This window comes from Gorilla gorilla, chromosome 16, assembly GCF_029281585.2.
Source record: "Gorilla gorilla gorilla isolate KB3781 chromosome 16, NHGRI_mGorGor1-v2.1_pri, whole genome shotgun sequence".
Taxonomy (NCBI): Eukaryota; Metazoa; Chordata; class Mammalia; order Primates; family Hominidae; genus Gorilla; species Gorilla gorilla.
The window spans coordinates 84221806-84243842 of NC_073240.2; the positions used below are offsets into that span (position 1 = coordinate 84221806).

General features: G+C 46.5%; 1 protein-coding gene and 1 pseudogene across 4 annotated transcripts in view; both read right to left on the reverse strand.

The window, feature by feature from the left end:
- The window catches only part of AP3B2 (adaptor related protein complex 3 subunit beta 2), a 50900-nt gene that overhangs the window by 22472 nt on the left and 6391 nt on the right, over window positions 1-22037 (reverse strand). For 3 of the 4 annotated variants that reach the window (XM_004056669.5, XM_055362800.2, XM_055362801.2), the window contains exons 2-4: window positions 7695-7770; window positions 7475-7549; window positions 7053-7148 (exon numbers count right to left, since the gene is read on the reverse strand). In XM_004056669.5, the coding sequence (XP_004056717.1) occupies window positions 7053-7148; window positions 7475-7549; window positions 7695-7770 (247 nt within the window). The remainder of the gene's footprint in view (window positions 1-7052; window positions 7149-7474; window positions 7550-7694; window positions 7771-22037) is intronic. The other variant, XM_004056671.5, reaches the window with a different exon arrangement.
- On the reverse strand, window positions 8353-11502 carry LOC129526915 (serine/arginine-rich splicing factor 9-like; annotated as a pseudogene).

Genomic DNA, 22037 nt, shown 5'->3' on the forward strand with positions numbered 1-22037 from the left:
CTGCCGCTTGACTGGAGCCTGGATGGTGTGCCAGTGATGGGTATCTGGGGGACACTTAATTTTGGCTTTGGTTGCAGAAATCTGACACCTGAACAGGTGTTGCAATGGGTAGCTTCACTTCCAGAAATACTGAAAAACTTTCAGAACACCTAAAATTGCTGAAACACCTGAAACATTTCCTATTCCTTGTAAGGGTTTTTTTGGAGGTGTCTGTTTTAATGCCTGAGGTGACCGCCCAGCAGATGCAAGCTGGTCTCCCTTCCGGAGTTCAACCTTACACTCCTTTCTCCCAGAAATCATTGCAAAAGCTGCTGTTCTTCCACAGTGTTTAAAACAAAATAGGGGTGTAGGCCCTTCCTTTTTTTTTTTTTGAGATGGAGTCTCGCTCTGTCGCCAGGCTGGAGTGCGGTGGTGCAATCTCGGCTCACTGCAACCTCCACCTCCTGGGTTCAAGCGATTCTCCTGCCTCAGCCTCCCGAGTAGCTGGGACTACCGGCGCGCACCACCACACCCAGCTAATTTTTTTGTATTTTTAGTACAGATTAGGTTTTGCCTGTTGGCCAGGCTGGTCTCGAACTCCTGGCCCAAGTGATCCGCCCACCTCGGCCTCCCAAAGTACTGGGATTACAGACGTGAGCCACCACGCCCGGCCCCAAGCCCTTCCTCTTTATTCCTATTGGATCCTATACAGAACGTATAAAAGCATTCATTACACTGTATTGTGATCATGGGGCTTAGGACTGTCTTCCCACTATCAGCAGCAGCAGCTATATATTACAGGCATACCTCGGAGATATTGTGGGTTTGATTCTAGACCTCAACAATAAAGCAAATATCGCACTAAAACGAGTCACATAAATTTTTTGTTTCCTGGTGCGTACAAGTTATGCTTATAGTTACAGCTGCTTGGGAAGCTGAGGTGGGAGAATCACTTGAGCCCAGGGAGTTGGAGGCTGAAGTGAGCTATATATGTTCATGCCACTGCACTCCAGACTGAGCAACAGAGTGAGATCCTATCTCCAAAAAAAAAAAAAAAAAGTTATGTTTACAATATACTGTAGTCTACTAAGCATGCAATAGCATTATGTCTTAAAAAAACAATGTAGGCTGGGCGTGATGGCTTGTGCCTGTAATCCCAACACTTTGGGAGGCTGAGGTAGGAGGATTGCTTGAGCCTAGGAGTTCAAGACCAGCCTGGGCAACATAGGGAGACCCCAGTCCCTACAAAAAAAAAAAATTGAAGTCAGTCCTCTTAAACTCTGCCTCTGCTTTATCAACTAAGTTTATGTAATATTCTAAATCCTTTGTTGTCATTTCAACAATGTTCACAGCATCTGCACCAGGAGTAGATTCCTTTTTTCTTTTTTTTTTCTTTTTTTTTTTTTTTTTTTGTGACGGAGTCTCGCTCTGTCGCCCAGGCTGGAGTGCAGTGGCAAGATCTCGGGTCACTGCAAGCTCCACCTCCCAGGTTCACGCCATTCTCCTGCCTCAGCCTCCTGAGTAGCTGGGACTACAGGTGCCCGCCACCACGCCTGGCTAATTTTTTCTGTTTTTAGTAGAGACGGGGTTTCACTGTTAGCCAGGATGGTCTCCATCTCCTGACCTCGTGATCCACCCGCCTCAGCCACCCAAAGTGCTGGGATTACAGGCGTGAGCCACTGCACCCGGCAGCTTCCATTTTAAAAAAGGACTTTCTTTGTTCATTCATAAGAAGCAAGTCCTCATCCATTCAAGTTTTATCATGAGATTGCAGCAATTCAGTCACATCTTCAGGCTCCACTTTTAATTCTACTTCTAGGTAGAATTCCACCACATATGTAGTTACTTCCTCCACTGAAGTAGTGAACCCCTCAAAGTCATCCATGGAGTTTAGAATCAACTTCTTCCAAACTCCTGTTCATGTTAATATTTTGACCTCCTCCCATGAATCATGAATGTTCCTAATGGCATCTATAATGGTAAACCTTTCCAGAAGGTTTCTATAAGCCTTTCTATAAACCTTTCCAGAAGGTTTTCAATTTACTTTGTCCAGATCCATGAGAGGAATCACTATCTATGGCAGCTCTAGCCTTACGAGATGTATTTCTTAAATAATAAGACTTGAAAGTCAAAATTACTCATTGATCCATAGGCTGCAGAACTGATCTTGTGTTAGCAGGCATGAAATCATTAATCTCCTTGTACCTCTCCATCAGAGCTCTTGAGTGAACAAATGCATTGTCAATGAGCAGTAATATTATGAAAGGAATCTTTCAGCGGTAGGTATCAACAATGGGCTTAAAAAATTCAGTAAACCATAACTGCAAACAGATGTGCTGTCATGGCACTGTTGTTCCATTTATAGAGCACAGGCAGAGGAGATCTGCCATAATTCTTAAGGACCCCAGGATTTTCAGAATGGTCAATGAGCACTGGCCTCAACTTAAAGTCACTAGCTGCATTGGCCCCTAACAAGAGCCAGCCTGTTTTTTAAAGCCAGGCATTGACTTCTTTCTAGGTAGGAAAGTGCTAGATGGCGTCTTCTTCCAGTAAGAGGCTGTTTCATTTACATTGAGCATCTCTTGTTGAACATAGTCACTTCCATCAATGATCTTAGCTAGATCTTCTGGACAACTTGCTGCAGCTTCTCCATCAGCACTTTTGCTTCACCTTGCATTTTTTTGTTATGGAGACGGCTTCTGTACTTAAACTTTAAGAACAAACCTCCACTAGCTTCCCTCTTTTCTTCTGTAGCTTCCTCACCTCTCTCAGCCATCATAGAATTGGAGAGATTTAAGACCTGCCTATGAATTAGGCTTTGGCTTAAGGGAATGTGGTAGCTGGTTTGATCGTCTATCCAGACCATTTAAATTTTCCTATATCAGCAATAATCCTGTTTTGCTTTCTTTATCATTCATGTGTTTACTGGAGAAGCACCTCAAACTTCTGGGTTCAAGTGATCCTCCCACCTCAGCCTCCCAAGTAGCTAAGGCTACAGGTGTGTACCACCACATCAGGCTAATTTAAAAAAATTTTTTGTAGAGATGGTCTTGAACCCCTGGTCTCAAGTGATCCTCCTGCCTCGGCCTCCCAAAGTGCTGGGATTACAGGTGTGAGCCACCACGCCCAGCCTGGAGTAGCACTTTTAATTTCCTTCAAGAACTTTTACTTTGCATTCACAACTTGGCTAAATGTTTGGAGCAAGTGGCCTAGCTTTCAGCCTATCACAGCTTTTAACATGCCTTCCTCACTAAGCCTAACCATTTCTAGCTTTTGATTTAAAGAGAGATGTGTGGTTCTTCCTTTCACTTGAACACTTAGAGGCCATTGTAGGGTTATTAATTGATCTAATTTCAATATTGTTGTGTCTCAGGGAATGAAGAGGCCCAAGGTGAAGGAGATGGGGGAACACTCAGAACACACACAACATTTATTGATTAATTTCACTTTCATGTCTGAGCATGGTTTGTGGCACCCCAAAACAATTACAATAGTAACATCAAAGATCACTGATCACCATAACATATAATAATCATTAAAAAGTTTGGAATATTGTGAGAATTACCAGAATGTGACAGAGGCACAATGTGAGCACATACTGTTGGAAAAATGGCACTGATAGACTTGATTGATGTAGGGTTGCCACAAACCCTCAATTTGTAAAAAGTGCAATATCTGGCAATATCTGCAAAGTGCAATACGATGAGGTATGCCTGTACTATTACTCTTAGAGAATGACGGGAATAGAACACTAAAGAAGGGTAGATATTACCCTGACTTTCTGAAATGGAAAAAGACAAGACAAGATCCTCACAATTGCAGATAAAATTGATGCTAATTCCTGACAAAATTCTGGAATTGACTTTTAAACAGATGGGTTAGAAACATTTATTGAAAAGGAAGGAGTCTCTGTTTTCTTAGAGACAAATAGTCACATCAACTGCTGAAACCTGTTTTCCTTTTTTGTGTGTGAGCATTTTATTTGGGAAATGATTATAGATTCACAGAAAGTTATCAAAAAAAATGTGTTTTCCTTTTTGATGGGGTAACTAGGCCGGTGGATGTTAGTATCTTGATTTCAGTGATATGTTTGTGGAAGTCTCATAGCATTTCCTGCATTGCTATTTTTTAGGTAGGCCTTTTGTTTCACCTAATAGCCAAGCATTTTTAAGAGCAGAATTCACATCTGTTTTATCTCTGTGTCACCCACAACCCTTTGCACATGAAAGGTGTTATTTATTTATTTATTTACTGCTATTGAATAAGATCCTTCCTAACAAGCTAGAAAAATACCAGCTGTCTGTACACTCAGGTGGGTCTACAATGTGGTGAAATATACTTGGAGAAGGTTTATTAACAGATCAGTGTCAACCTGGAAACATGCTATGCCTCAGTCTTTTGCCCTGGTCCAAATAGCTTATCAGTATCTTGAAAGAAGACACAAAATCAGGAGGGACATAATTAAGATTCAGAATCACCCTGGTTTGGACCCTGTGCTAAACTGATAAAATGAAATAGAGTAGGGTTTCATAGGGGGTTCAAGGGACCAACTGTACAAAGACAGGATGTAGGGAGACCTGGATTATCTGCTTGCCAGTCAGAGGTTTGATTCCATGAGGGATCTCCTAAGAAAGTGAACACGGCCCTAGCCTGGGCTAGGATTGAAAGAAGGGAGAAGGCTGGATTGAAATGATTGGTTCCAACATGCAGGAGAGACCAAAAGCCAGTGACAACAAAAAAGAAAACAAGTTTTAAAGGAATACATATATAGTATGATGACACCATTTACAAAACATTTTATATTGCTTAACAATATGCAAATTACTAGCACAGGAATAAATGCATACCTATGAATGATAAACAAGAGAAGATATATAGGAGGCTTTGGCTATTTGAGAAATGTGTCATTTCTTATGGATATTCATTACATTATTCTTTATGCCTTTTGTGAACCTGTAGTAACTTTTATTTTATTTTTTAGATACAGGGTCTCCCTATGTTGCCCAGGCTGGAGTACAGTGGCTATTCACAGGTGCAGTCATAATGCAGTACACTGAAATCAATTTTTTTTTTTTTTTTTGAGATGGATCTCACACTGTCGCCTGGGCTGGACTGCAGTGGCACGTTCTCGGCTCATTGCAACCTCTGCCTCCCGGGTTCAAGCCATTCTGCTGCCTCAGACTCCTGAGTAGCTGGGATTATGGGCACCCGCCACCATGCCCAGCTAATTTTTTGTATTTTTAGTAGAGATGGGGTTTCACCATGTTGGCCAGGCTGGTCTTGAACTCCTGACCTTGTGATTTGCCTGCTTCGGCCTCCCAAAGTGCTGGGATTACAGGCATGAGCCACCACACCCAGCCTGAAATCAATTTTTAAAAATTATAGTTGTGGAGGTTTCAACAAAATAGAATGGTTTAAAAAACACCGCAAATAGTGGTAGTTGTCTTGAGATGGAGCAAGTTGCCTTACGAAGGAGTGAGGTCCCTATCAGAAAAGATGACCTGTTAGACATGTTCTAGAGCAAAGGCTGGCATGCTACAGCCCTTGGATAAAATCTATCTATTGCCTGTTTTTTATATAGATTTACTGGAACACGGCCACACCCACCTGTCAATGGCTGCATTTGCACCATAAGGGCAAAATTGAGTAGTTGCATAGTTGAGACTATAAGGCCTACAAAACCTAAAATACTATTTGGAACTTTGCAGAAAGAAATTATCACATTGAGTTGGACTAAATGAGCTCTGGTTTTCTAAAAGGGGGACAGGGTCAGTTGGTAGAGACTATAGGTGAAAATCTGTACAACAATTTCAGATTAGTTTTTATACTTAACCCTTACTCAAACCGAAAGATTACTTGCCAATCTAAGATGGATTCCATGGTTTTGACTTATAAAAAGAAATCTAGCGCAATGTGTGGCATAGAGACACCCAAGTATTTGCTAAATGAATGAACTGTATATTCAAGTGACCATGCTTTCTACTCTAACCCCAAAGAAGCCGACTGTCAACCCCTCTTGCTGGCCATAGCAGATTGGACAAGGGGTGGGCCCTGGATTTGAGCAGCAATCCTGTCTACCCAGCAACCTACAGAACTTCTGGATATGAAAAGATGAGCTGGACCTTTCACAATCTCTCTCACAGAAATTTGAACTAAAAGTATCCAGGCCAGGAGTATTAGCTCATGCCTGTAATCCCAGCACTTTGGGAAGCTGAGGCCACTTGAGCCCAGGAGTCCAAGACCAGCATGGGCAACATGGTGAAACCCCATCTCTACAAAAACTACAAAAAAATTAGCCAAGCATGGTGATGCACGCTGAGTAGTCGCAGCTACTCAGGAGACAGAGGTGGGAGAATCACCTGAGCTCAGGGAGGTCAAGGCTCCAGTGAGCCATGATTGCACCACTGCACTCCAGCCTGAGCAACACAGTGAGAACCTGTCTCATAAATAAACAAATAAATAAAGGTATGCAAAAATAGGGGAGTTAATGGTTGTAATCAGAGCTGAAAAATCCAATATGGAGAGAATGGCCTTGAAATGGCTGTCTTTACCCTCAAGATGTCTTAGACTAACCAGAAAAGCCCTTAGGGGAGACTTATACATGCACCTAACATATGTAAATCCAACTAGAGGCCTTGGGCAAAATGAAACAAAAGGTGAGAATGGTGTGGGGGATTCAGGCCACTGCTAAAGGTTGAAATCTACCTGGCTGTGGACCACAATTCACACCTTTACACAAAGAGGGGTGAGGGTTGTGGGGTTCTCCATTGCTAGAGACTCTCCACTCTCCAGGGGCTCAAGTGGTTCATACTAGAAGCAGCCATTACCACAGGCTCCTGGGAAGAGAGAAAGGGGCCCTGGGTACCCACTTCATCTCTTACGCCCCTTCTGAGCCCAGCTTCCACTCTCTGAGGGTCTGGCTGGCCTCTTCTGACTGTGACTCTCCCAAATTTAGGCAGGTAGGAAGGGGTCTGCAGAGCCCACTCCCATGCTCATGGCCTCTCCCCAGGCCTACTCCTCTGATACAGCACCAACAAGGCCCAGGCCCTGGGAGGCAAACTGAGACCCCTGACCTTTAGGCCACGTTGGAAGGTGGAGATGGACAGCAGGGCCAGGTCTTGCTGCTCCTCAGCGTAGCGTACCAGGTACACGTAGACAAGCTTCTTCACCTTGGGGAGAGCACGCTTCTCAGCAGAACGCTTCTCAGCAGGCACCTGTGCCCACCCCCCTACCCCTGGGATGTCATCTCCCCAGCCAGCTGTGGTCCATGGGGACAAATTCTCCCAGTGGGGGAGAGCACCCCTGAGTGTATCCAGGTCCTTTACCTTGATCCACATCCAGTTCAGGGACATGGAGACAGTGTCTTCTCCTGGCTCAGAGACAGTTCTCAGCAGGTCGGGCCCCCAGGGGCTAAATCATTTCCTTCCTCACCCCAAGCTTGAGTTTGGTCCTGGGGGAGGTGGGGACAAGCAATCCCTCACCAGGTAGTGCTCACCTCTATGTTCTTACAGGCCACGTTCTTCACCACCGCGGGAAACAGGTCTGAAGCATTCTTTCCTCGGGCAATCATCTGGGTGGTGGGGTCAAGGTAGGGGAAGAGGGACAAAGCGAGAGGCACAGCACTAACTAGAGGGAAGGTCTACAAGGAGCTAAGGAGAGCTGCTCTTGGCCACCCAGGCCCCACCCAGAGGGAGGCTTCCTCCTTCCCCTCTTACCGCCACAATCCTCTTCATGGCCTCCAGCTTGAGAGAATCCTTGTTGGTGTCCAGCATCTCCTTCAGGTCATCATGCCTGGTGGGAGGTACAAGAGGTCAGCTGAGGGCTCAAGGGTGGGGATGGGGTATTAATCAGGAGGGTCCAAGCACAAAGAAGGGACATGGCCAGGGGAGGCTCAGGCAGGACCTGACCCGAGGAGGGACCAGAGCCAGGGGAAGCAAGTAAAGTACAGATCAGGGGAAACATGTGGCCAGCTAATATTGTGGGTTGAACTGTGTCCTTCCTAAAAAGGATATATTTAAGTCTTAACCCCTAGTACCTCAGAATGTAACCTTATTTGGAAACAGAGTTGTTGCAGATGTAATTAGTTAAATGCAATCCTACTCTAATAGAGTGGGTCTCTAATCCCATATGTCTGGTTTCCCATAAGAAGACAGCCATGTGGGCTGGGTGTGGCGGCTCACGCCTGTAATCCCAGCACTTTGGGAAGCTGAGACGGGAGGATCACTTGAGCCCTGGAGTTCGAGACCAGCCTGGCAACATGGTGAAACAATGTGTCTACAAAAAAATAGATTAAATTGAAATAAAAAAAAACAAAAAACAAAAGACAGCCACTTAAAGAGACAGACACAGGGAGACTACCATATGAAGGCAGACGATTGGAAAGATGCGTCTACAAGCCAGGGAATGCCAGAGACTGCCAGCAAACAACCAGAAGCTAGAAGGGGCAAAGAAGGATTCCCTATGGGTTTCAGAGGGAGCATGGTCCTGCCGACACCTTGAGTTCGGACTTTTGGCCTCCAGAGCTGTGAGACAATTCATTTCTGCTGTTCCAACCAACCCAATTGTTGTACTTTTTTTTTTTTCAATTACTAAACTTTTTTTTTTTTTAATTATACTTTTAAGTTCTAGGGTACATGTGCACAACGTGCAGGTTTGTTACATATGTATACATGTGCCATATTGGTGTGCTGCACCCATTAATTCGTCATTTACATTAGGTATTCCTCCTAATGCTATCCCTCCCTCCTCCCCCAACCCCACGACAGGCCCCAGTGTGTGATGTTCCCCACCCTGTGTCCAAGTGTTCTCGTTCAATTCCCACCTATGAGTGAGAACCTGCAGTGTTTGGTTTTCTGTCCTTGCAGTAGTTTGCTCAGAATGATGGTTTCCAGCTTCATCCATGTCCCTACAAAGGACACGAACTCATCCTTTTTTATGGCTGCATAGTATTCCATGGTGTATATGTGCCACATTTTCTTTTCTCTTTTTTTTTTTTTTTTTTTGTGGGATGGAGTCTCGCTCTGTCGCCCAGGCTGGAGTGCAGTGGCGCAATCTCGGCTCACTGCAAGCTCCACCTCCTGGGTTCATGCCATTCTCCTGCCTCAGCCTACCGAGTAGCTGGGACTACAGGTATCCGCCACCACCACGCCCAGCTAATTGTTTGTATTTTTAGTAGAGACGGGGTTTCATCGTGTTAGCCAGGATGGTCTCGATCTCCTGACCTCGTGATCTACCCGTCTTGGCCTGCCAAAGTGCTGGGATTACAGGCATGAGCCACCGCGCCCAGCCATGCCACATGTTCTTAATCCAGTCTATCACTGATGGACATTTGGGTTGGTTCCAAGTCTTTGCTATTGTGAACAGTGCCGCAATAAACATACGTGTGCATGTGTCTTTATAGTAGAATGATGTACAATCCTTTGGGTATATACCCAATAATGGGATCACTGGGTCAAATGGTATTTCTAGTTCTAGATCCTTGAGGAATCGCCACACTGTCTTCCACAATGGGTGAACTAGTTTACACTCCCACCAACAGTGTAAAAGTGTTTCTATTTCTCCACATCCTCTCCAGCACCTGTTGTTTCCTGACTTTTTAATGATTGCCATTCTAACTGGTGTGAGATGGTATCTCATTGTGGTTTTGACTTGCATTTCTCTGATGGCCAGTGATGATGAGCATTTTTCTTAAACGTTTAAAATATATTTCTAAGCAGAATGGGCCAACTCAGTCACAGTAACTGTTGATCTCCATAGCAGAGCAACCCACAAAGACGGAACTGATTTTTTACCCATAATCAGGAGTGAAAAATACACAACTTGTTTCTGAACCAAAACCATAATTTCTGCAGTTTAAAATGTTTCACTGCTAATATGGCCCTGGTAGAAAGTATGTAGTTTTTTTTTCTTCTTTAAAAAAAAAAATTAAAACAATTTCCTAAGACGCTAAATCCTCAATCTGGAATGCAGATTCTGAGCACAAAGCAGCTCAGTTAACCTAAAAAATAAAGAAAAAATTCCCATCACCTCTCTCAGTAGGGCCTGAAAGGAGAGAAGTGGTGTGGGGAACCCGGGCTTTAGTATGGAGAGTCACGGCCCCTTGACCCAAACCGAGACCGTGAGTAGCCATAGCTGGTGCTTCTCTCAGGATAAACTCAGATGTAGGAAGTTTCACTATCATGAGAGTGGAATTTGGTGTCATCCAATTTATGCAGGGCATATTCCATGTCTTCTTTTCTGAGATATTCAACCATCCCCACACCGTCCTTCTGCACATCGGCATAACAGACATCCCCAACTTCTCCCATGTGATCCTTCAGGTCCTGCCAGCTGCCTGAGGAAGTCCTGAAACAAGAACTCGGAAATCAGATCTTCTTGCAGAAGGCCCATTCCTCCCACCACGGGGCCACCCACCCCGATTTCGTAAGTCCTGGAGAACTCCACACGAAGCGGACACTGGCCATAATCATAACTATTTCTTCCATAAATAGCATCCTCTGCATCTCGGGGGTCCTCAAAGCGCACCAAGGCGAAGGGCACAAGGCAGTGCCCATTCTTAAGCTCGATCTTGCAGATCCGGCCATACTTGTAGAAAAGGTCTTCCACGTCCTTCTCGCGCATGTTGGTCGGAAGGTTCGCCACGTAGATGCGCTCGTCCGCCCAGCCCAACATCGGCACCTCCCAACGCCCCCTCCCCGCAATCCCCCCGCAGCGTCCCCGCGGGCTCTGAGGCGCTCAGCTGCACTGCACTGTGGGAATGAGGAGCAATTGTGGTACTTTTGATACAGGAGTGTAGGAAATGCATGTAGCCAGGAACAGAGAGCCAGGAAACAAGAGGAAGGGTTTGGGGTGGGAAAGTATGGACCTGGCTCAGGGAAAAGGACTAGTTGGATGGATAAGGACCAGTGGAAAAGAGGTAGATGCCAAAACAAGAGCAGGGTGCCCTTGCCCTGCCTCCAGTATGTTTCCAAGTCCTGACCTCTCAGACCAAACTGATTCCAGGGACTGGAAGGGTCCCAGAGACTCCATAGATGGCCTCACAACAAAAGCCAGACCTGCCACTGAACATTGAACAGCCATTCAAGGAAGTTATTAAACTCTAGTGGGATGAATAAAGATTTGAGTAAGTGATCCCTTGCACTTGGCTGAGAGGAATAAGGGTAATGCTGAGCCAATACACAGGTTTCTTTCTTTTTTTAGATCTCATACTTCATTTCAAAAAATTGGAATTTCAAAGGGAACATTTTGTCAAACTTAAGTGACAGCAAAATTCATCTGGAAAAAAAAAATCAGTAGGTAAGAACTCCAAAGAATATTTTTGGGAAAAGAAGGAAACAATCATAGACAACTCACCCTACTGGACTTCAAAACATAAAACCACGAGACAATGATAAAAGCTGTTTGGTACCAGGTTAAAAACAGAAGGTCAAAGGTCATGGGGGGAATTTCATAAAAGGTCTAACTTGATAAATTACAAACCAGTAAGAATCTCCCCCCGCCCCCGCCCCCCCCACCCCCACCCCACTTAAATAAATGCTATTGGGACAACTGCTTTGCAGCACTTTTTTTTTTTTTTTTTTAATGGAATTTTGCTCTCGTTGCCCAGGCTGGAGTGCAATGGCACGATCTCGGGTCACTGGAACCTCTGCCTCCCGGGTTCAAGTGATTCTCCTGCCTCAGCCTCCCAAGTAGCTGGGATTACAGGCATGCACCACCACGCTCGGGTAATTTTTGTATTTTTAGTAGAGACGGGGTTTCACCATGTTGGTCAGGCTGGTCTCAAACTCCTGACCTCAAGTGATCTTCCCGCCTCATCCTCCCAAAGCACTGAGATTACAGGTGTGAGCCACCGCACCTGGCCAGCAGCAAATAATTTAACTTGTATACATATTTCACCCCAAAATAAATCCCACATTTGCTTAACAGTTAATTATTTTTAAATACAAAAGAAGGAAGGGAAGATTTTATTAAGGTCATAAAATTATTAGCAGCAACAATATGGCTAGGTTTAATTTGTACGTTTTTGTTTTTTTGAGACAGAGTTTCGTTCTTGTTGCCCAGGCTGGAGTGCAATGGCGCCATCTCAGCTCACCGCAACCTCCACCTCCTGGGTTCAAGCAATTCTCCTGCCTCAGCCTCCCAAATAGCTGGGATTACAGGCATGCGCCACCATGCCCAGCTAATTTGTGTATTTTTAGTAGAGACGAGGTTTCTCCATGTTGGTCAGGCTGGTCTCAAACTCCCGACCTCAGTTGATCCGCCCACCTCAGCCTCCCAAAGTGCTGGGATTACAAGTGTGAGCCACTGCGCCCAGGCCTTTTTTTTGTTTTTCTGTTTGAGACGAAGTCTCGCTCTGTTGCCCAGGCTGGAGTGCAGTGGCGCAATCTCGGCTCACTGCAGCCTCAACCTCCTGGGTTCAAGTGATTCTCATGCCTCAGCCTCCTAAATAGCTGAGATTACAGGTGTGCACCACCATGCCTGGCAAATTTTTTGTATTTTTAGTAGAGTTGGGGTTTCCCCATGTTGACCAGGCTGGTCTCAAACTCCTGGACTCAAGTGATTTGCCTCCTTCGGCCTCCCAAAGTGCTGGGATTGCAAGTGTGAGCCACTGTGCCAGGCCTAGGTTTAATTTTTAAACTTTGGTATCTAAAAACTAAATTTATGAGAAAAATAAGGCAACTATACTAGCTTCCTAGAACCACCATAACAAAGAACCACAGGCCAGGCATGGTGGCTCACACTTGTAATCTCAGCACTTTGGGAGACTGAGGCAGAAGGATTGCTTGAGCTCAGGAGTTGGGACCAGCCTGGACAACATAGCCAGATCCTGCTTCTACAAAAATAAAAAAAATTAGCCAGGCATGGTGGCACATGCCTGTAGTCATAGCTACTCAGGAGGCTGAAGTGGGAGGATCGCTTGCACCAAGATGTTGGAGGCTGCAGTGAGCTATGATTGTGCTACTGCACTCCAGCCTAGGCAACAGAGCAAGAACCTGTCTCTAAAAAAAAAAAAAAACCAAGAAGTACTACAGATGGTGGCTTAAACAACATAAATTTATTTGCTCACAGTTCTGGAGGCTGGAAGGCTGAGATTAAAGTGTCAGCAGGGTTGGTTTCTTCTATAGCCTCTTTCTTTGGCTTGTAGATGATTCTTGTGATATTGTAAAGAAATATATATTTGGTCTCTATACCCCATTTCTGAGACAGAGCTCCTAAAACTCTTGACGATAGGGATGCTAGGAGAACTTCTGTTCTAATATTTGGTCTTCCACCCAGTTCCTCACGCAGAGATCCTAAGACCTTTATAACTTCCTGAGTGAAAGGAACATCTGACATGGAAATCCCTTGGAATTTCCTGGGTGATAGAAGCATCTTTTGTTATCAGATGGTTGGAACTTTTTTTTTTCTTTGTTTCTTTTTTTTTTTTTTTTTTTGGACACTGAGTCTTGCTCTGTCACCCAGGCTGGAGTGGTGCAGCGAGGCAATCTCGGCTCACTGCAGCCTCCGCCTTCTGAGTTGAAGCAATTCTCCTGCCTCAGCCTTCCAAATAGCTGGGACTACAGGTGCCCACCACCACACCTGGCAAATTTTTGTATTTTTAATAGAGATGGGTTTCATCATGTTGGTCAGGCTGGTCTCGAACTCCTGACCTCAAGTGATCCACCCGCCTTGGCCTCCAAAAGTGCTGGGATTATAGGCGTGAGCTGCTGTGCCCAGCTGAGGGTTGAAACTTTCAATTATTTGACCTCTGGGGAATGGGGAGTGGGGCTGATGGTTGAGTTGATCACATGGCCAAAGATGCAATCAATCATGAAGCCTTCATAAAAACCCAAGAGGATAGGGTTTGGAGAGCTTCCAGACTGTGGAACATGTGAAGGTGCCTGGAGGGTACGGTGCCTGGAGAGGGCATGAGAGCTCTGCACCCCTCCTTCCATACCTCTCCCTATGCATCTCTTCATCTGGTGTTTGTCTCTATCCTTTATAATAAATGGGTAAATATAACTAAAGTTTCCCTGAGTTCTGTGAGCCACTCACAGAGTTGAACCCAAGGAGGGTAGCATGGGAACCCCTGATTTATAGCCAGTTGGTCAGAAGTATAGGTGACAACTTACCACTTGGAATTGGCATCTGAAGCAGAGAGCAGTCTTGTGGCACTGAGCCCATAACCTAAAAAATCTAACACTAGATTGACTTGAATTAGAGAACACCCAGTTAGTGTCTGCTGGAGAACAGGTTGTTGGTGGGGAGAAATCTCCACCCATTTTTGTGGCCAGAGGTGAAGCACTCTCTGGTGAGTGGTGTGTATGAGAGTAGGAGAAACACACTTTGGGTTTTTCTGTCTCTTACAACCATCTTCTCTGTCTTCACATGGTCTTCCTTCTGCATGCCTATATCCAAATTTCCTCTTCTTATAAAGAAATCAGTCATATTGGATTAGGGCCCCCCTTAATAACCTCATTTTAACTTAATCACCTCAAAGGTAACATTCTGAGGTACTGGGGGCTAGAACTTCAACATATGCATTTTGGAGGGACACAATTCAGCCCATAATAGCAACAAAAGGAAAAATATTTGGGATATGGTAAATTAAAGTTTAATATTCGAAATAGAGGCCAGGCATGGTGGCTCACGCTTGTAATTCCAGCACTTTTGGAGGCCAAGGTGGGCAGATCACTTAAGGTCAGGAGTTCGAGATTAGCCTGGCCAACATGGTGAAACCCCATCTCTACTAAAATTACAAAAATTAGCCGGGCATGGTGGCACACACCTGTAATCCCAGCTACTCAGGAGGCTGAGGAACGAGAATCACTTGAACCCAGGAGGTGGAGGTTGCAGTGAGCCGAGATCACGCCACTGCACTCCAGCCTGGGTGACAGAGTGAGACTCCATCTCAAAAAAATTTTAAAAAGGAACTGATATACATGTATAAGGTCTCTCTCCAGCATTCACTGTCAGGGCTGCTAGAAGCCCATTTGCCATCTGCATGCCCCTACAGGTAGAGGCTGAGCTGTTGCTCCCCATTCTGTGTGTGGAGCATGGGCTGGTATTCCTTGGCCAGATGCCCTTGTGCAGTGAACAATGTGGCTAACCATACTCGGAGGATGCAGAACTGGTGATCAAGAAGTGATCAGAGAATTGTTAATAAACCCATGAAAAAAATGTGTTTATATATAGCTGATAGAGTTGTGTGAAACTGATGCACTCATATGTTGCCAAGACATTCCAAAATGTGGTGAGCAGCTGTGTGTGGGGACTCACACTCACTAATTTCCCAGATGACACTCTGATAACCCACAGCTTTGACCCAGGCACAAGAACCCAGCTTGAGAAATATCACAGTGATAAAAATTAAAAATCAGGCCGGGCATGGTGGCTCACGCCCGTAATCCCAGCACTTTGGGAGGCCAAGGCGGGCGGATCACAAGGCCAGGAGATCAAGACCATCCTGGCTAACATGGTGAAACCCCATCTCTACTAAAAAAATTTAAAAAAATTAGCCGGGTATGGTGGCGGGCGCCTGTAGTCCTAGCTACTCGGTAGGCTGAGGCAGGAGAATGGCGTGAACCCAGGAGGTGGAGCTTGCAGTGAGCCAAGATCGCGCCACTGCACTCCAGCCTGGGCAACAGAACGAGACTCCATCTCAAAAATAAAAAATAAAAAAAAAATCAATGTGTGCAAAGTTAGTCACAGACATGCAACATTTAGAAATGACAGAAAATCAGAAATTGGGGATAGCACTGTTAGGAGAGGAAAGAGCATGATAACAGTCATAAAGAGGCAAATGACTGCTGCTAATGCTGAGAAACAAGTGACGAATGCTGAGAGGAAGAGAAGAACCCGACAGAACACGCGCCTTAGTCACAGGGCTGCAGAAATGCGTGAGTACCTGACGTCAAACGAGAAGAGGGGCACTAAGAAGTCACTATCCCAAGAATGTTAGAAACTGTCTTTCCTAAAGAGATTTTTGATGGAAAGCAAAATAGAAAGATGATGCCTTCCAGCATTATCTGAGGCCCTCGCTATCTGTCATGTGAGGACAGAAGAAAATATCCAGCCCCATCATGTTATCTGAAACTCCCCCACCTGGGGGGATGCCCCCCAAATCAGAGGATACCTTCTACTTTTCCAGGGTCAGGCCAGGGCCAGAAGACAATCACCCTCTTACCCTCCCAAACACAGACCAGACTGTGAGTTTCTTAGTGGGTAGGAGACTGAGCTCAGGACACCTGGGGCATGGGCATAGGTACAGACCATTGAGCTGGGTAGGCCTGGGCAGCACCGAGGGCCTAGGAAAAATGACAGAGCTGGGCACCAGCTTCCCTGAGATATGAATGCACAACACTCCACGTCAGGATCCTCCATACGCACACCCCACAGACAACTACACATTGATACCACCCACATATACCTCAGACACTCCCATGTCCCCCGACATACCTACACCTCACGGACAGCTCATACAAACATACCTACAGGCCCCGCAGACACTAGTAGAATCCCTACATAAACCCACGCACACTCACAAAATCCTGCCTACACAACGCCCAGAGAAACACACTCCCCCACATACAGACACCTCCCACAGAAAAACTCTACACACATAAATCACCCACACAACTCGCCTACACACCTACAAACCCCCCAGACATATACCACCAGGAGACCTCTCCCCACTCTCCCACACCCTCTTATAGACACACATATCCCATACATGTCCCCCACAGACATATATCACAAGACCTCTCCCCGCTCCCCCACACCCTCATAGAGACGCACACACCCCACACATGTCCCCCTACACACACGCACACATGCCACATCACAGCTAATACACAGATAACTTGGACCAAACTTGGCCTCACCAGTCTCATTCACCAAAATGGTCAGTGGACTCCTGGTTGAGATTTTTGATGATAAATGTAGGCTTCTAAGATCAAATATATCCAGCCCCAAGGGTCCTCTGATCTTCTTCTGAGGAGTCACCCTGGGATGGCTTTTCCCTGGGCTTCCGTGGAAGGAGGGCCAAGTTTGCCCAATCTCCTTTAACTCTGGGTATTCCCTTCCTCACCACACCCACAAATGCCACATGTGCCTGTCAAATGCACACACCCCAGGGCATCCTCCCCACCCAGCCTAGTGAGTACATTCCAGGCCCCTGAAGGAGAAGGGGAATGAAAGGGGGCAGGACCACTGGGCCTAAAGCAGCCAGCACAGGCAAGATTGACTGTCGAATATGCACTGACACAGACCGCAGCCACCACCTGAGGTGAGACCGCCCTGGGCCTCTCTTCCTCACTCCCACCAACTTCTGTTCCCAAGAGGCAGAGGCAGGGACTAAGGCACAACACCCTAAGGCCATGAAACATTATCTCCCATAGTCAGATCCCCTTACGCTGCTGCGCTCACTCTGACCTGACCCCTAGTCTGACCTAGCCTGAGGGACTCTTCTGGGGGTGGCTGGAGCCAGCCAGGGGGTCTGGCATGGCACTGGGGGTCAGTCATGCTCACCTCCCTTGATATACACCTTGCTGTCACCTCTTACCACCTAAGTTCCAGTCCACTGGCAGGCAGTGGCTGGCCAAACCCTGTCTGTGCTGTATCCTGTCCCCAGACCTCATCCAGAGCCCACTCCAGTGGGGGCCTGTGGGGAGAAAAAGGTCAAGGTGGGACCTCAACCCTCAAATATTTTACTATCCTCCTCTCCTCAGAGCCTCCAGGGAGTTAAGCCCCTCATCTCTCCTCACTCATACCCTCAGCCCCCATACTGTGCCCCTGACCACCTTCTCCGCCCAGCCTGGACCCTAAATGCCAGCCTAAGCCTCCATCAGAGGAGGTGGGACCTGAAGACGTCTGGGCTGAGAGTGCGACTGCCCATCCCTGGCCTTCCTGGCTGTGTGGGTAAGGGGTTCCTGTGGGTTCCTCTATACCGTAGTGGCTGGCTCTGGCTCTGGCTGGCCTCTGGGCAAGGTCCTTCCAGAGATGCTTCTGGGGTCGTGTCTTCCTCCTGGGCCTGCAGCCACTGAAGCTCCTCAGGCTCCAAGGCCTGGTACCGGGGGCGGGGCCCACCTTCGGGAGCCAGCACAGGGCTAGCAGCCTCTTGATCAGCTCCGCAGGCCCCTCTGACCCCGGGCCTCACCACGGCCCCTGGGAGCTGCAGGAATCGCTGCATCAGGTCCTTCTCCAGGAAGGGACTGAGCTGGCCAGGCCGCTGGGGCTCCTGTCACAGTCACCAGACGGCCCGCCCCCAAAACTTGGTAACCGGACACTGGCAGGGAGGGAGGCTCCGGTTTCCTCTTCACTGCTCAGAGACAAGGCCTCCAGAGGGAAAGAAGGGCAGGGACAGGAGACCAAGCCTACCCCTAGTCTCTGGGCAAGGGACTAGATGGTCAGTGGAGTTGATAGAGAGGTGAGAGATGCCCTCTTCAGCTCCAATCCCACTGCCACAATTAGACTGCAGCCTCCTGAGAAATCTCATTTACCCTCTTCTCACTGACCCTAGGCATCTTAATCCTCACCTGCCTTTCCAGAGCCAATATTTGATTTATTCATTCCCATCAACCTTCTCTTATCTCTACTTCCTCCTAGCACCCTCCCCTGCAACCCCTGTGTCTATCCCTCCAACTGCTCTCACATCCTTGGCCCTCTTGTCCCACTGGTCTCCAATGCCACTGGCCTGCCAGTGGTGGGTGGCTTTTTTTTTTTTTTTTTTTTCAGATGGAGTTTCACTCTTATTGCCCAGGCTGGAGTGTAATGGCGTGATCTCGGCTCACTGCAACCTCCGTCTCCTGGGTTCAAGCAATTCTCCTGCCTCAGCCTCCCAAGTAGCTGGGATTACAGGCATGCACCACCACACCCGGCTAATTTTTGTATTTTTAGTGGAGACGGGGTTTCTCCATGTTGGTCAGGCTGGTCTCAAACTCCCAACCTTAGGTGATATGCCTGCCTCAGCCTCCCAAAGTGCTAGGATTACAGGCGTGAGCCACCACACCCGGCCTGGTTGGCTGTATTCATTGTATTTGAAACCCCTTTGACCCTCAAGTCCCCATTCCCAGCCTTGCCCTTATGGCTTCACCACCTGGTTCCCAAAAAAGGGAAAGTCTTTAGATGAAATCTCCTGCAGCCCCCTGCCCCAGACTCCCATCCATCTGCATGTATTTACTTATTTATTTATTTAGAGATGGAGTCTCACTCCGTTGCCCAGGCTGGAGTGCAGTGGTGCCATCTCGGCTCACTGTAATCTCCACCTCCCGGGTTCAAGTGATTCTCCTGCCTCAGCCTCCTGAGTAGCTGGGATTATAGACATGCCTTACCAGAACTGGCTAATTTTTGTATTTTTAGTAGAGACGGGGTTTTGACATGTTGGCCAGGTTAGTCTCGAACTCTTGATTTCAAGTGACCTGCCCGCCTCAGCCTCCCAAAGTGCTGGGATTACAGGCATGAGCCACTGTACCCAGTCTCCATCTACATTTATACTCTCCTCTCCTCCTGCCCTCTTCCCTCTGGGCAGAGTTGGTCCTCCCTGCTCCCAGGCTAGTCCTCCCACCCAGCTCAGTAAGCCTCCCCTCCCATCACTCAGTGTTCTGTACTTCCTTTCTTCCCTTCAGCCTTTCTCCCACCAATCACTCCTTCCCATCAGCATTAAACTTGCTCTAGGCTCTCCCGCCTAATATTAATAATAAACAAAAATACGGAGTCATACATTTCAGGAAACAACAAAAAAAACACAAAATAACAAAATAGACAAACTTCCTTGAACTGAGGTTCTCCTCCAGCAACTTTCTCTTTTACAGTCAAATTTCTTGAAAGCAAAATTCCCATTCACTGTTTTATCTACTTACCTCCTGTGTGCTCCTTTATTCATTTTAATCTGGCTTTAGATACCGATTTAGAATGTGGGGTTGAAGGGTCATGATCTCTGCAACTTAACATGGTTCAACCAAAAAAAGTATACAAATAGATGGTTAGATAAAGCAAATAAGGTACGATGTCAATGACAGTTGAATCTAGATGGATGATATACATGTGTTCATTGTATTATTCATTTCATTTTTCTATATGTTTTAAATCATCCACAACAGAATGCTGGGAAAGAAATAATCTAGCTCCTGTTCTCCTTACTTTGCCAGAATTTGTCTCCCAGGGCAGGAGGTGGGGAATAGAGTAGAAAGGAATTGAGCTCTTCTTTGTCAACCAATGGTCATGATTTTTTTTCCTTGTTTGATTTGACCTTAATGGGCATTGAAACTACTGACCACTCCCTCCTTCTTGAAATTACATTGTTTTCTTTCAGCCTTTAGTTCACCTCTTGGGTACCTTGAAACACTTTCCACTGTTCTCTGGTCACCTCTAATGTTGGTGTCTTCAGGGTTCAGACTTGTGCAGTGTCTGAACTCATTTTATACCTCCTCCCTGAGTTATCTTCACTTCTGTGGCTTTAATTAACATACATATGTTAATAATTCCCTAATCTCTCTCCTGGAACCCAAATCGTAATATCCAGCTACCTAATAGGGTAATATGTCCCTCAGAGTTTACAATCTCAATATGTCCAAAGCTGGGCTCAACATTAATTTTCCACAAATTTGCTTGTAACATCTTTATTTCCAATTACACTGAATAACACCATCATCCATCCAGTTGCAGGAACTAGTAACCTGAGTAACATCCTTGTCAGGCCTCTGAGCCCAAGCTAAACCATCATATCCCCTGTGACCTGCACGTATATATCCAGATGGCCTGAAGTAACTGAAGAATCACAAAAGAAGTGAAAATGGCCTGTTCCTGCCTTAACTGATGACATTACCTTGTGAAATTCCTTCTCCTGGCTCATCCTGGCTCAAAAGCTCCCCCACTGAGCACCTTGTGTCCCCTGCCCCTGCCCACCAAAGAACACCCCCCTTTGACTGTAATTGTCCACTACCTACCCAAATCCTATAAATTGGCCCCACCCCTATCTCCTTTCGTTGACTCTTTTTTCAGACTCAGCCGGCCTGCAACCAGGTGATTAAAAAGCTTTATTGCTCACACAAAGCCTGTTTGGTGGTCTCTTCACATGGACCTGTGTGAAATTTAGTGCCATGACTCGGATCAGGGGACCACCCTTGGGAGATCAATCCCCTGTCCTCCTGCCCTTTGCTCCATGATAAAGATCCACCTAATGACCTCGGGTCCTCAGACCAACCAGCCTGAGGAACATCTCACCAATTTTAAATCAGGTAAGCGGCCTCTTTTTACTCTCTTCTCCAACCTCTCTCACTATCCCTCAACCTCTTTCTCCTTTCAATCTTGGTGCCATCTTTCAATCTCTCCCTTCTCTTAATTTCGGTTCCTTTCCTTTTCTGGTAGAGACAGGAAATGCGTTTTATCTGTGAACCCAAAACTCCGGCGCTGATCACGGACTCAGGAAGACAGTCTTCCCTTGGTGTTTAATCACTGCGGGGATGCCTGCTTGATTATTCACCCACGTTTCAGAGTTGTCTGATCACCACGAGGATGCCTGCCTTGATCTTTCACCCTTAGTGGCAAACACCACTTTTTGGGGGGCAAGTACCCCCCACCCCTTCTCTCCATGTTTCTACCCTCTCTTTTCTCTCCACTTTCCTGGGGGGCAAGCACCCCCCACCCCTTCTCTCTGTGTCTCTACCCTCTCTTTTCTCTCCACTTTCCTGGGCGGCAAAGCACCCCCACCCCTTCTCTCTGCGTCTCTACCCTCTCTTTTCTCTTCACTTTCCGGGGAGGCAAGCACCCCCCACCCCTTCTCTCCGTGCCTCTACCCTCTCTTTTCTCTGGGCTTGCCTCCTTCACTGTGGGCAACATTCCACCCTCCATTCCTCCTCCTTCTCTCTTAGCCTGTGTTCTCAAGAACTTAAAACCTCTTCAACTCACACCTGACCTAAAACCTAAATGCCTTATTTTCTTTGCAATGCTGCTTAACCCCAATACAAACTCGACAATGGTTCCAAATAGCCAGAAAACGGCACTTTCGATTTTTCCATCCTACAAGATCTAGATAATTCTTGTCGTAAAATGGGCAAACAGTCTGAGGTGCCTGATGTCCA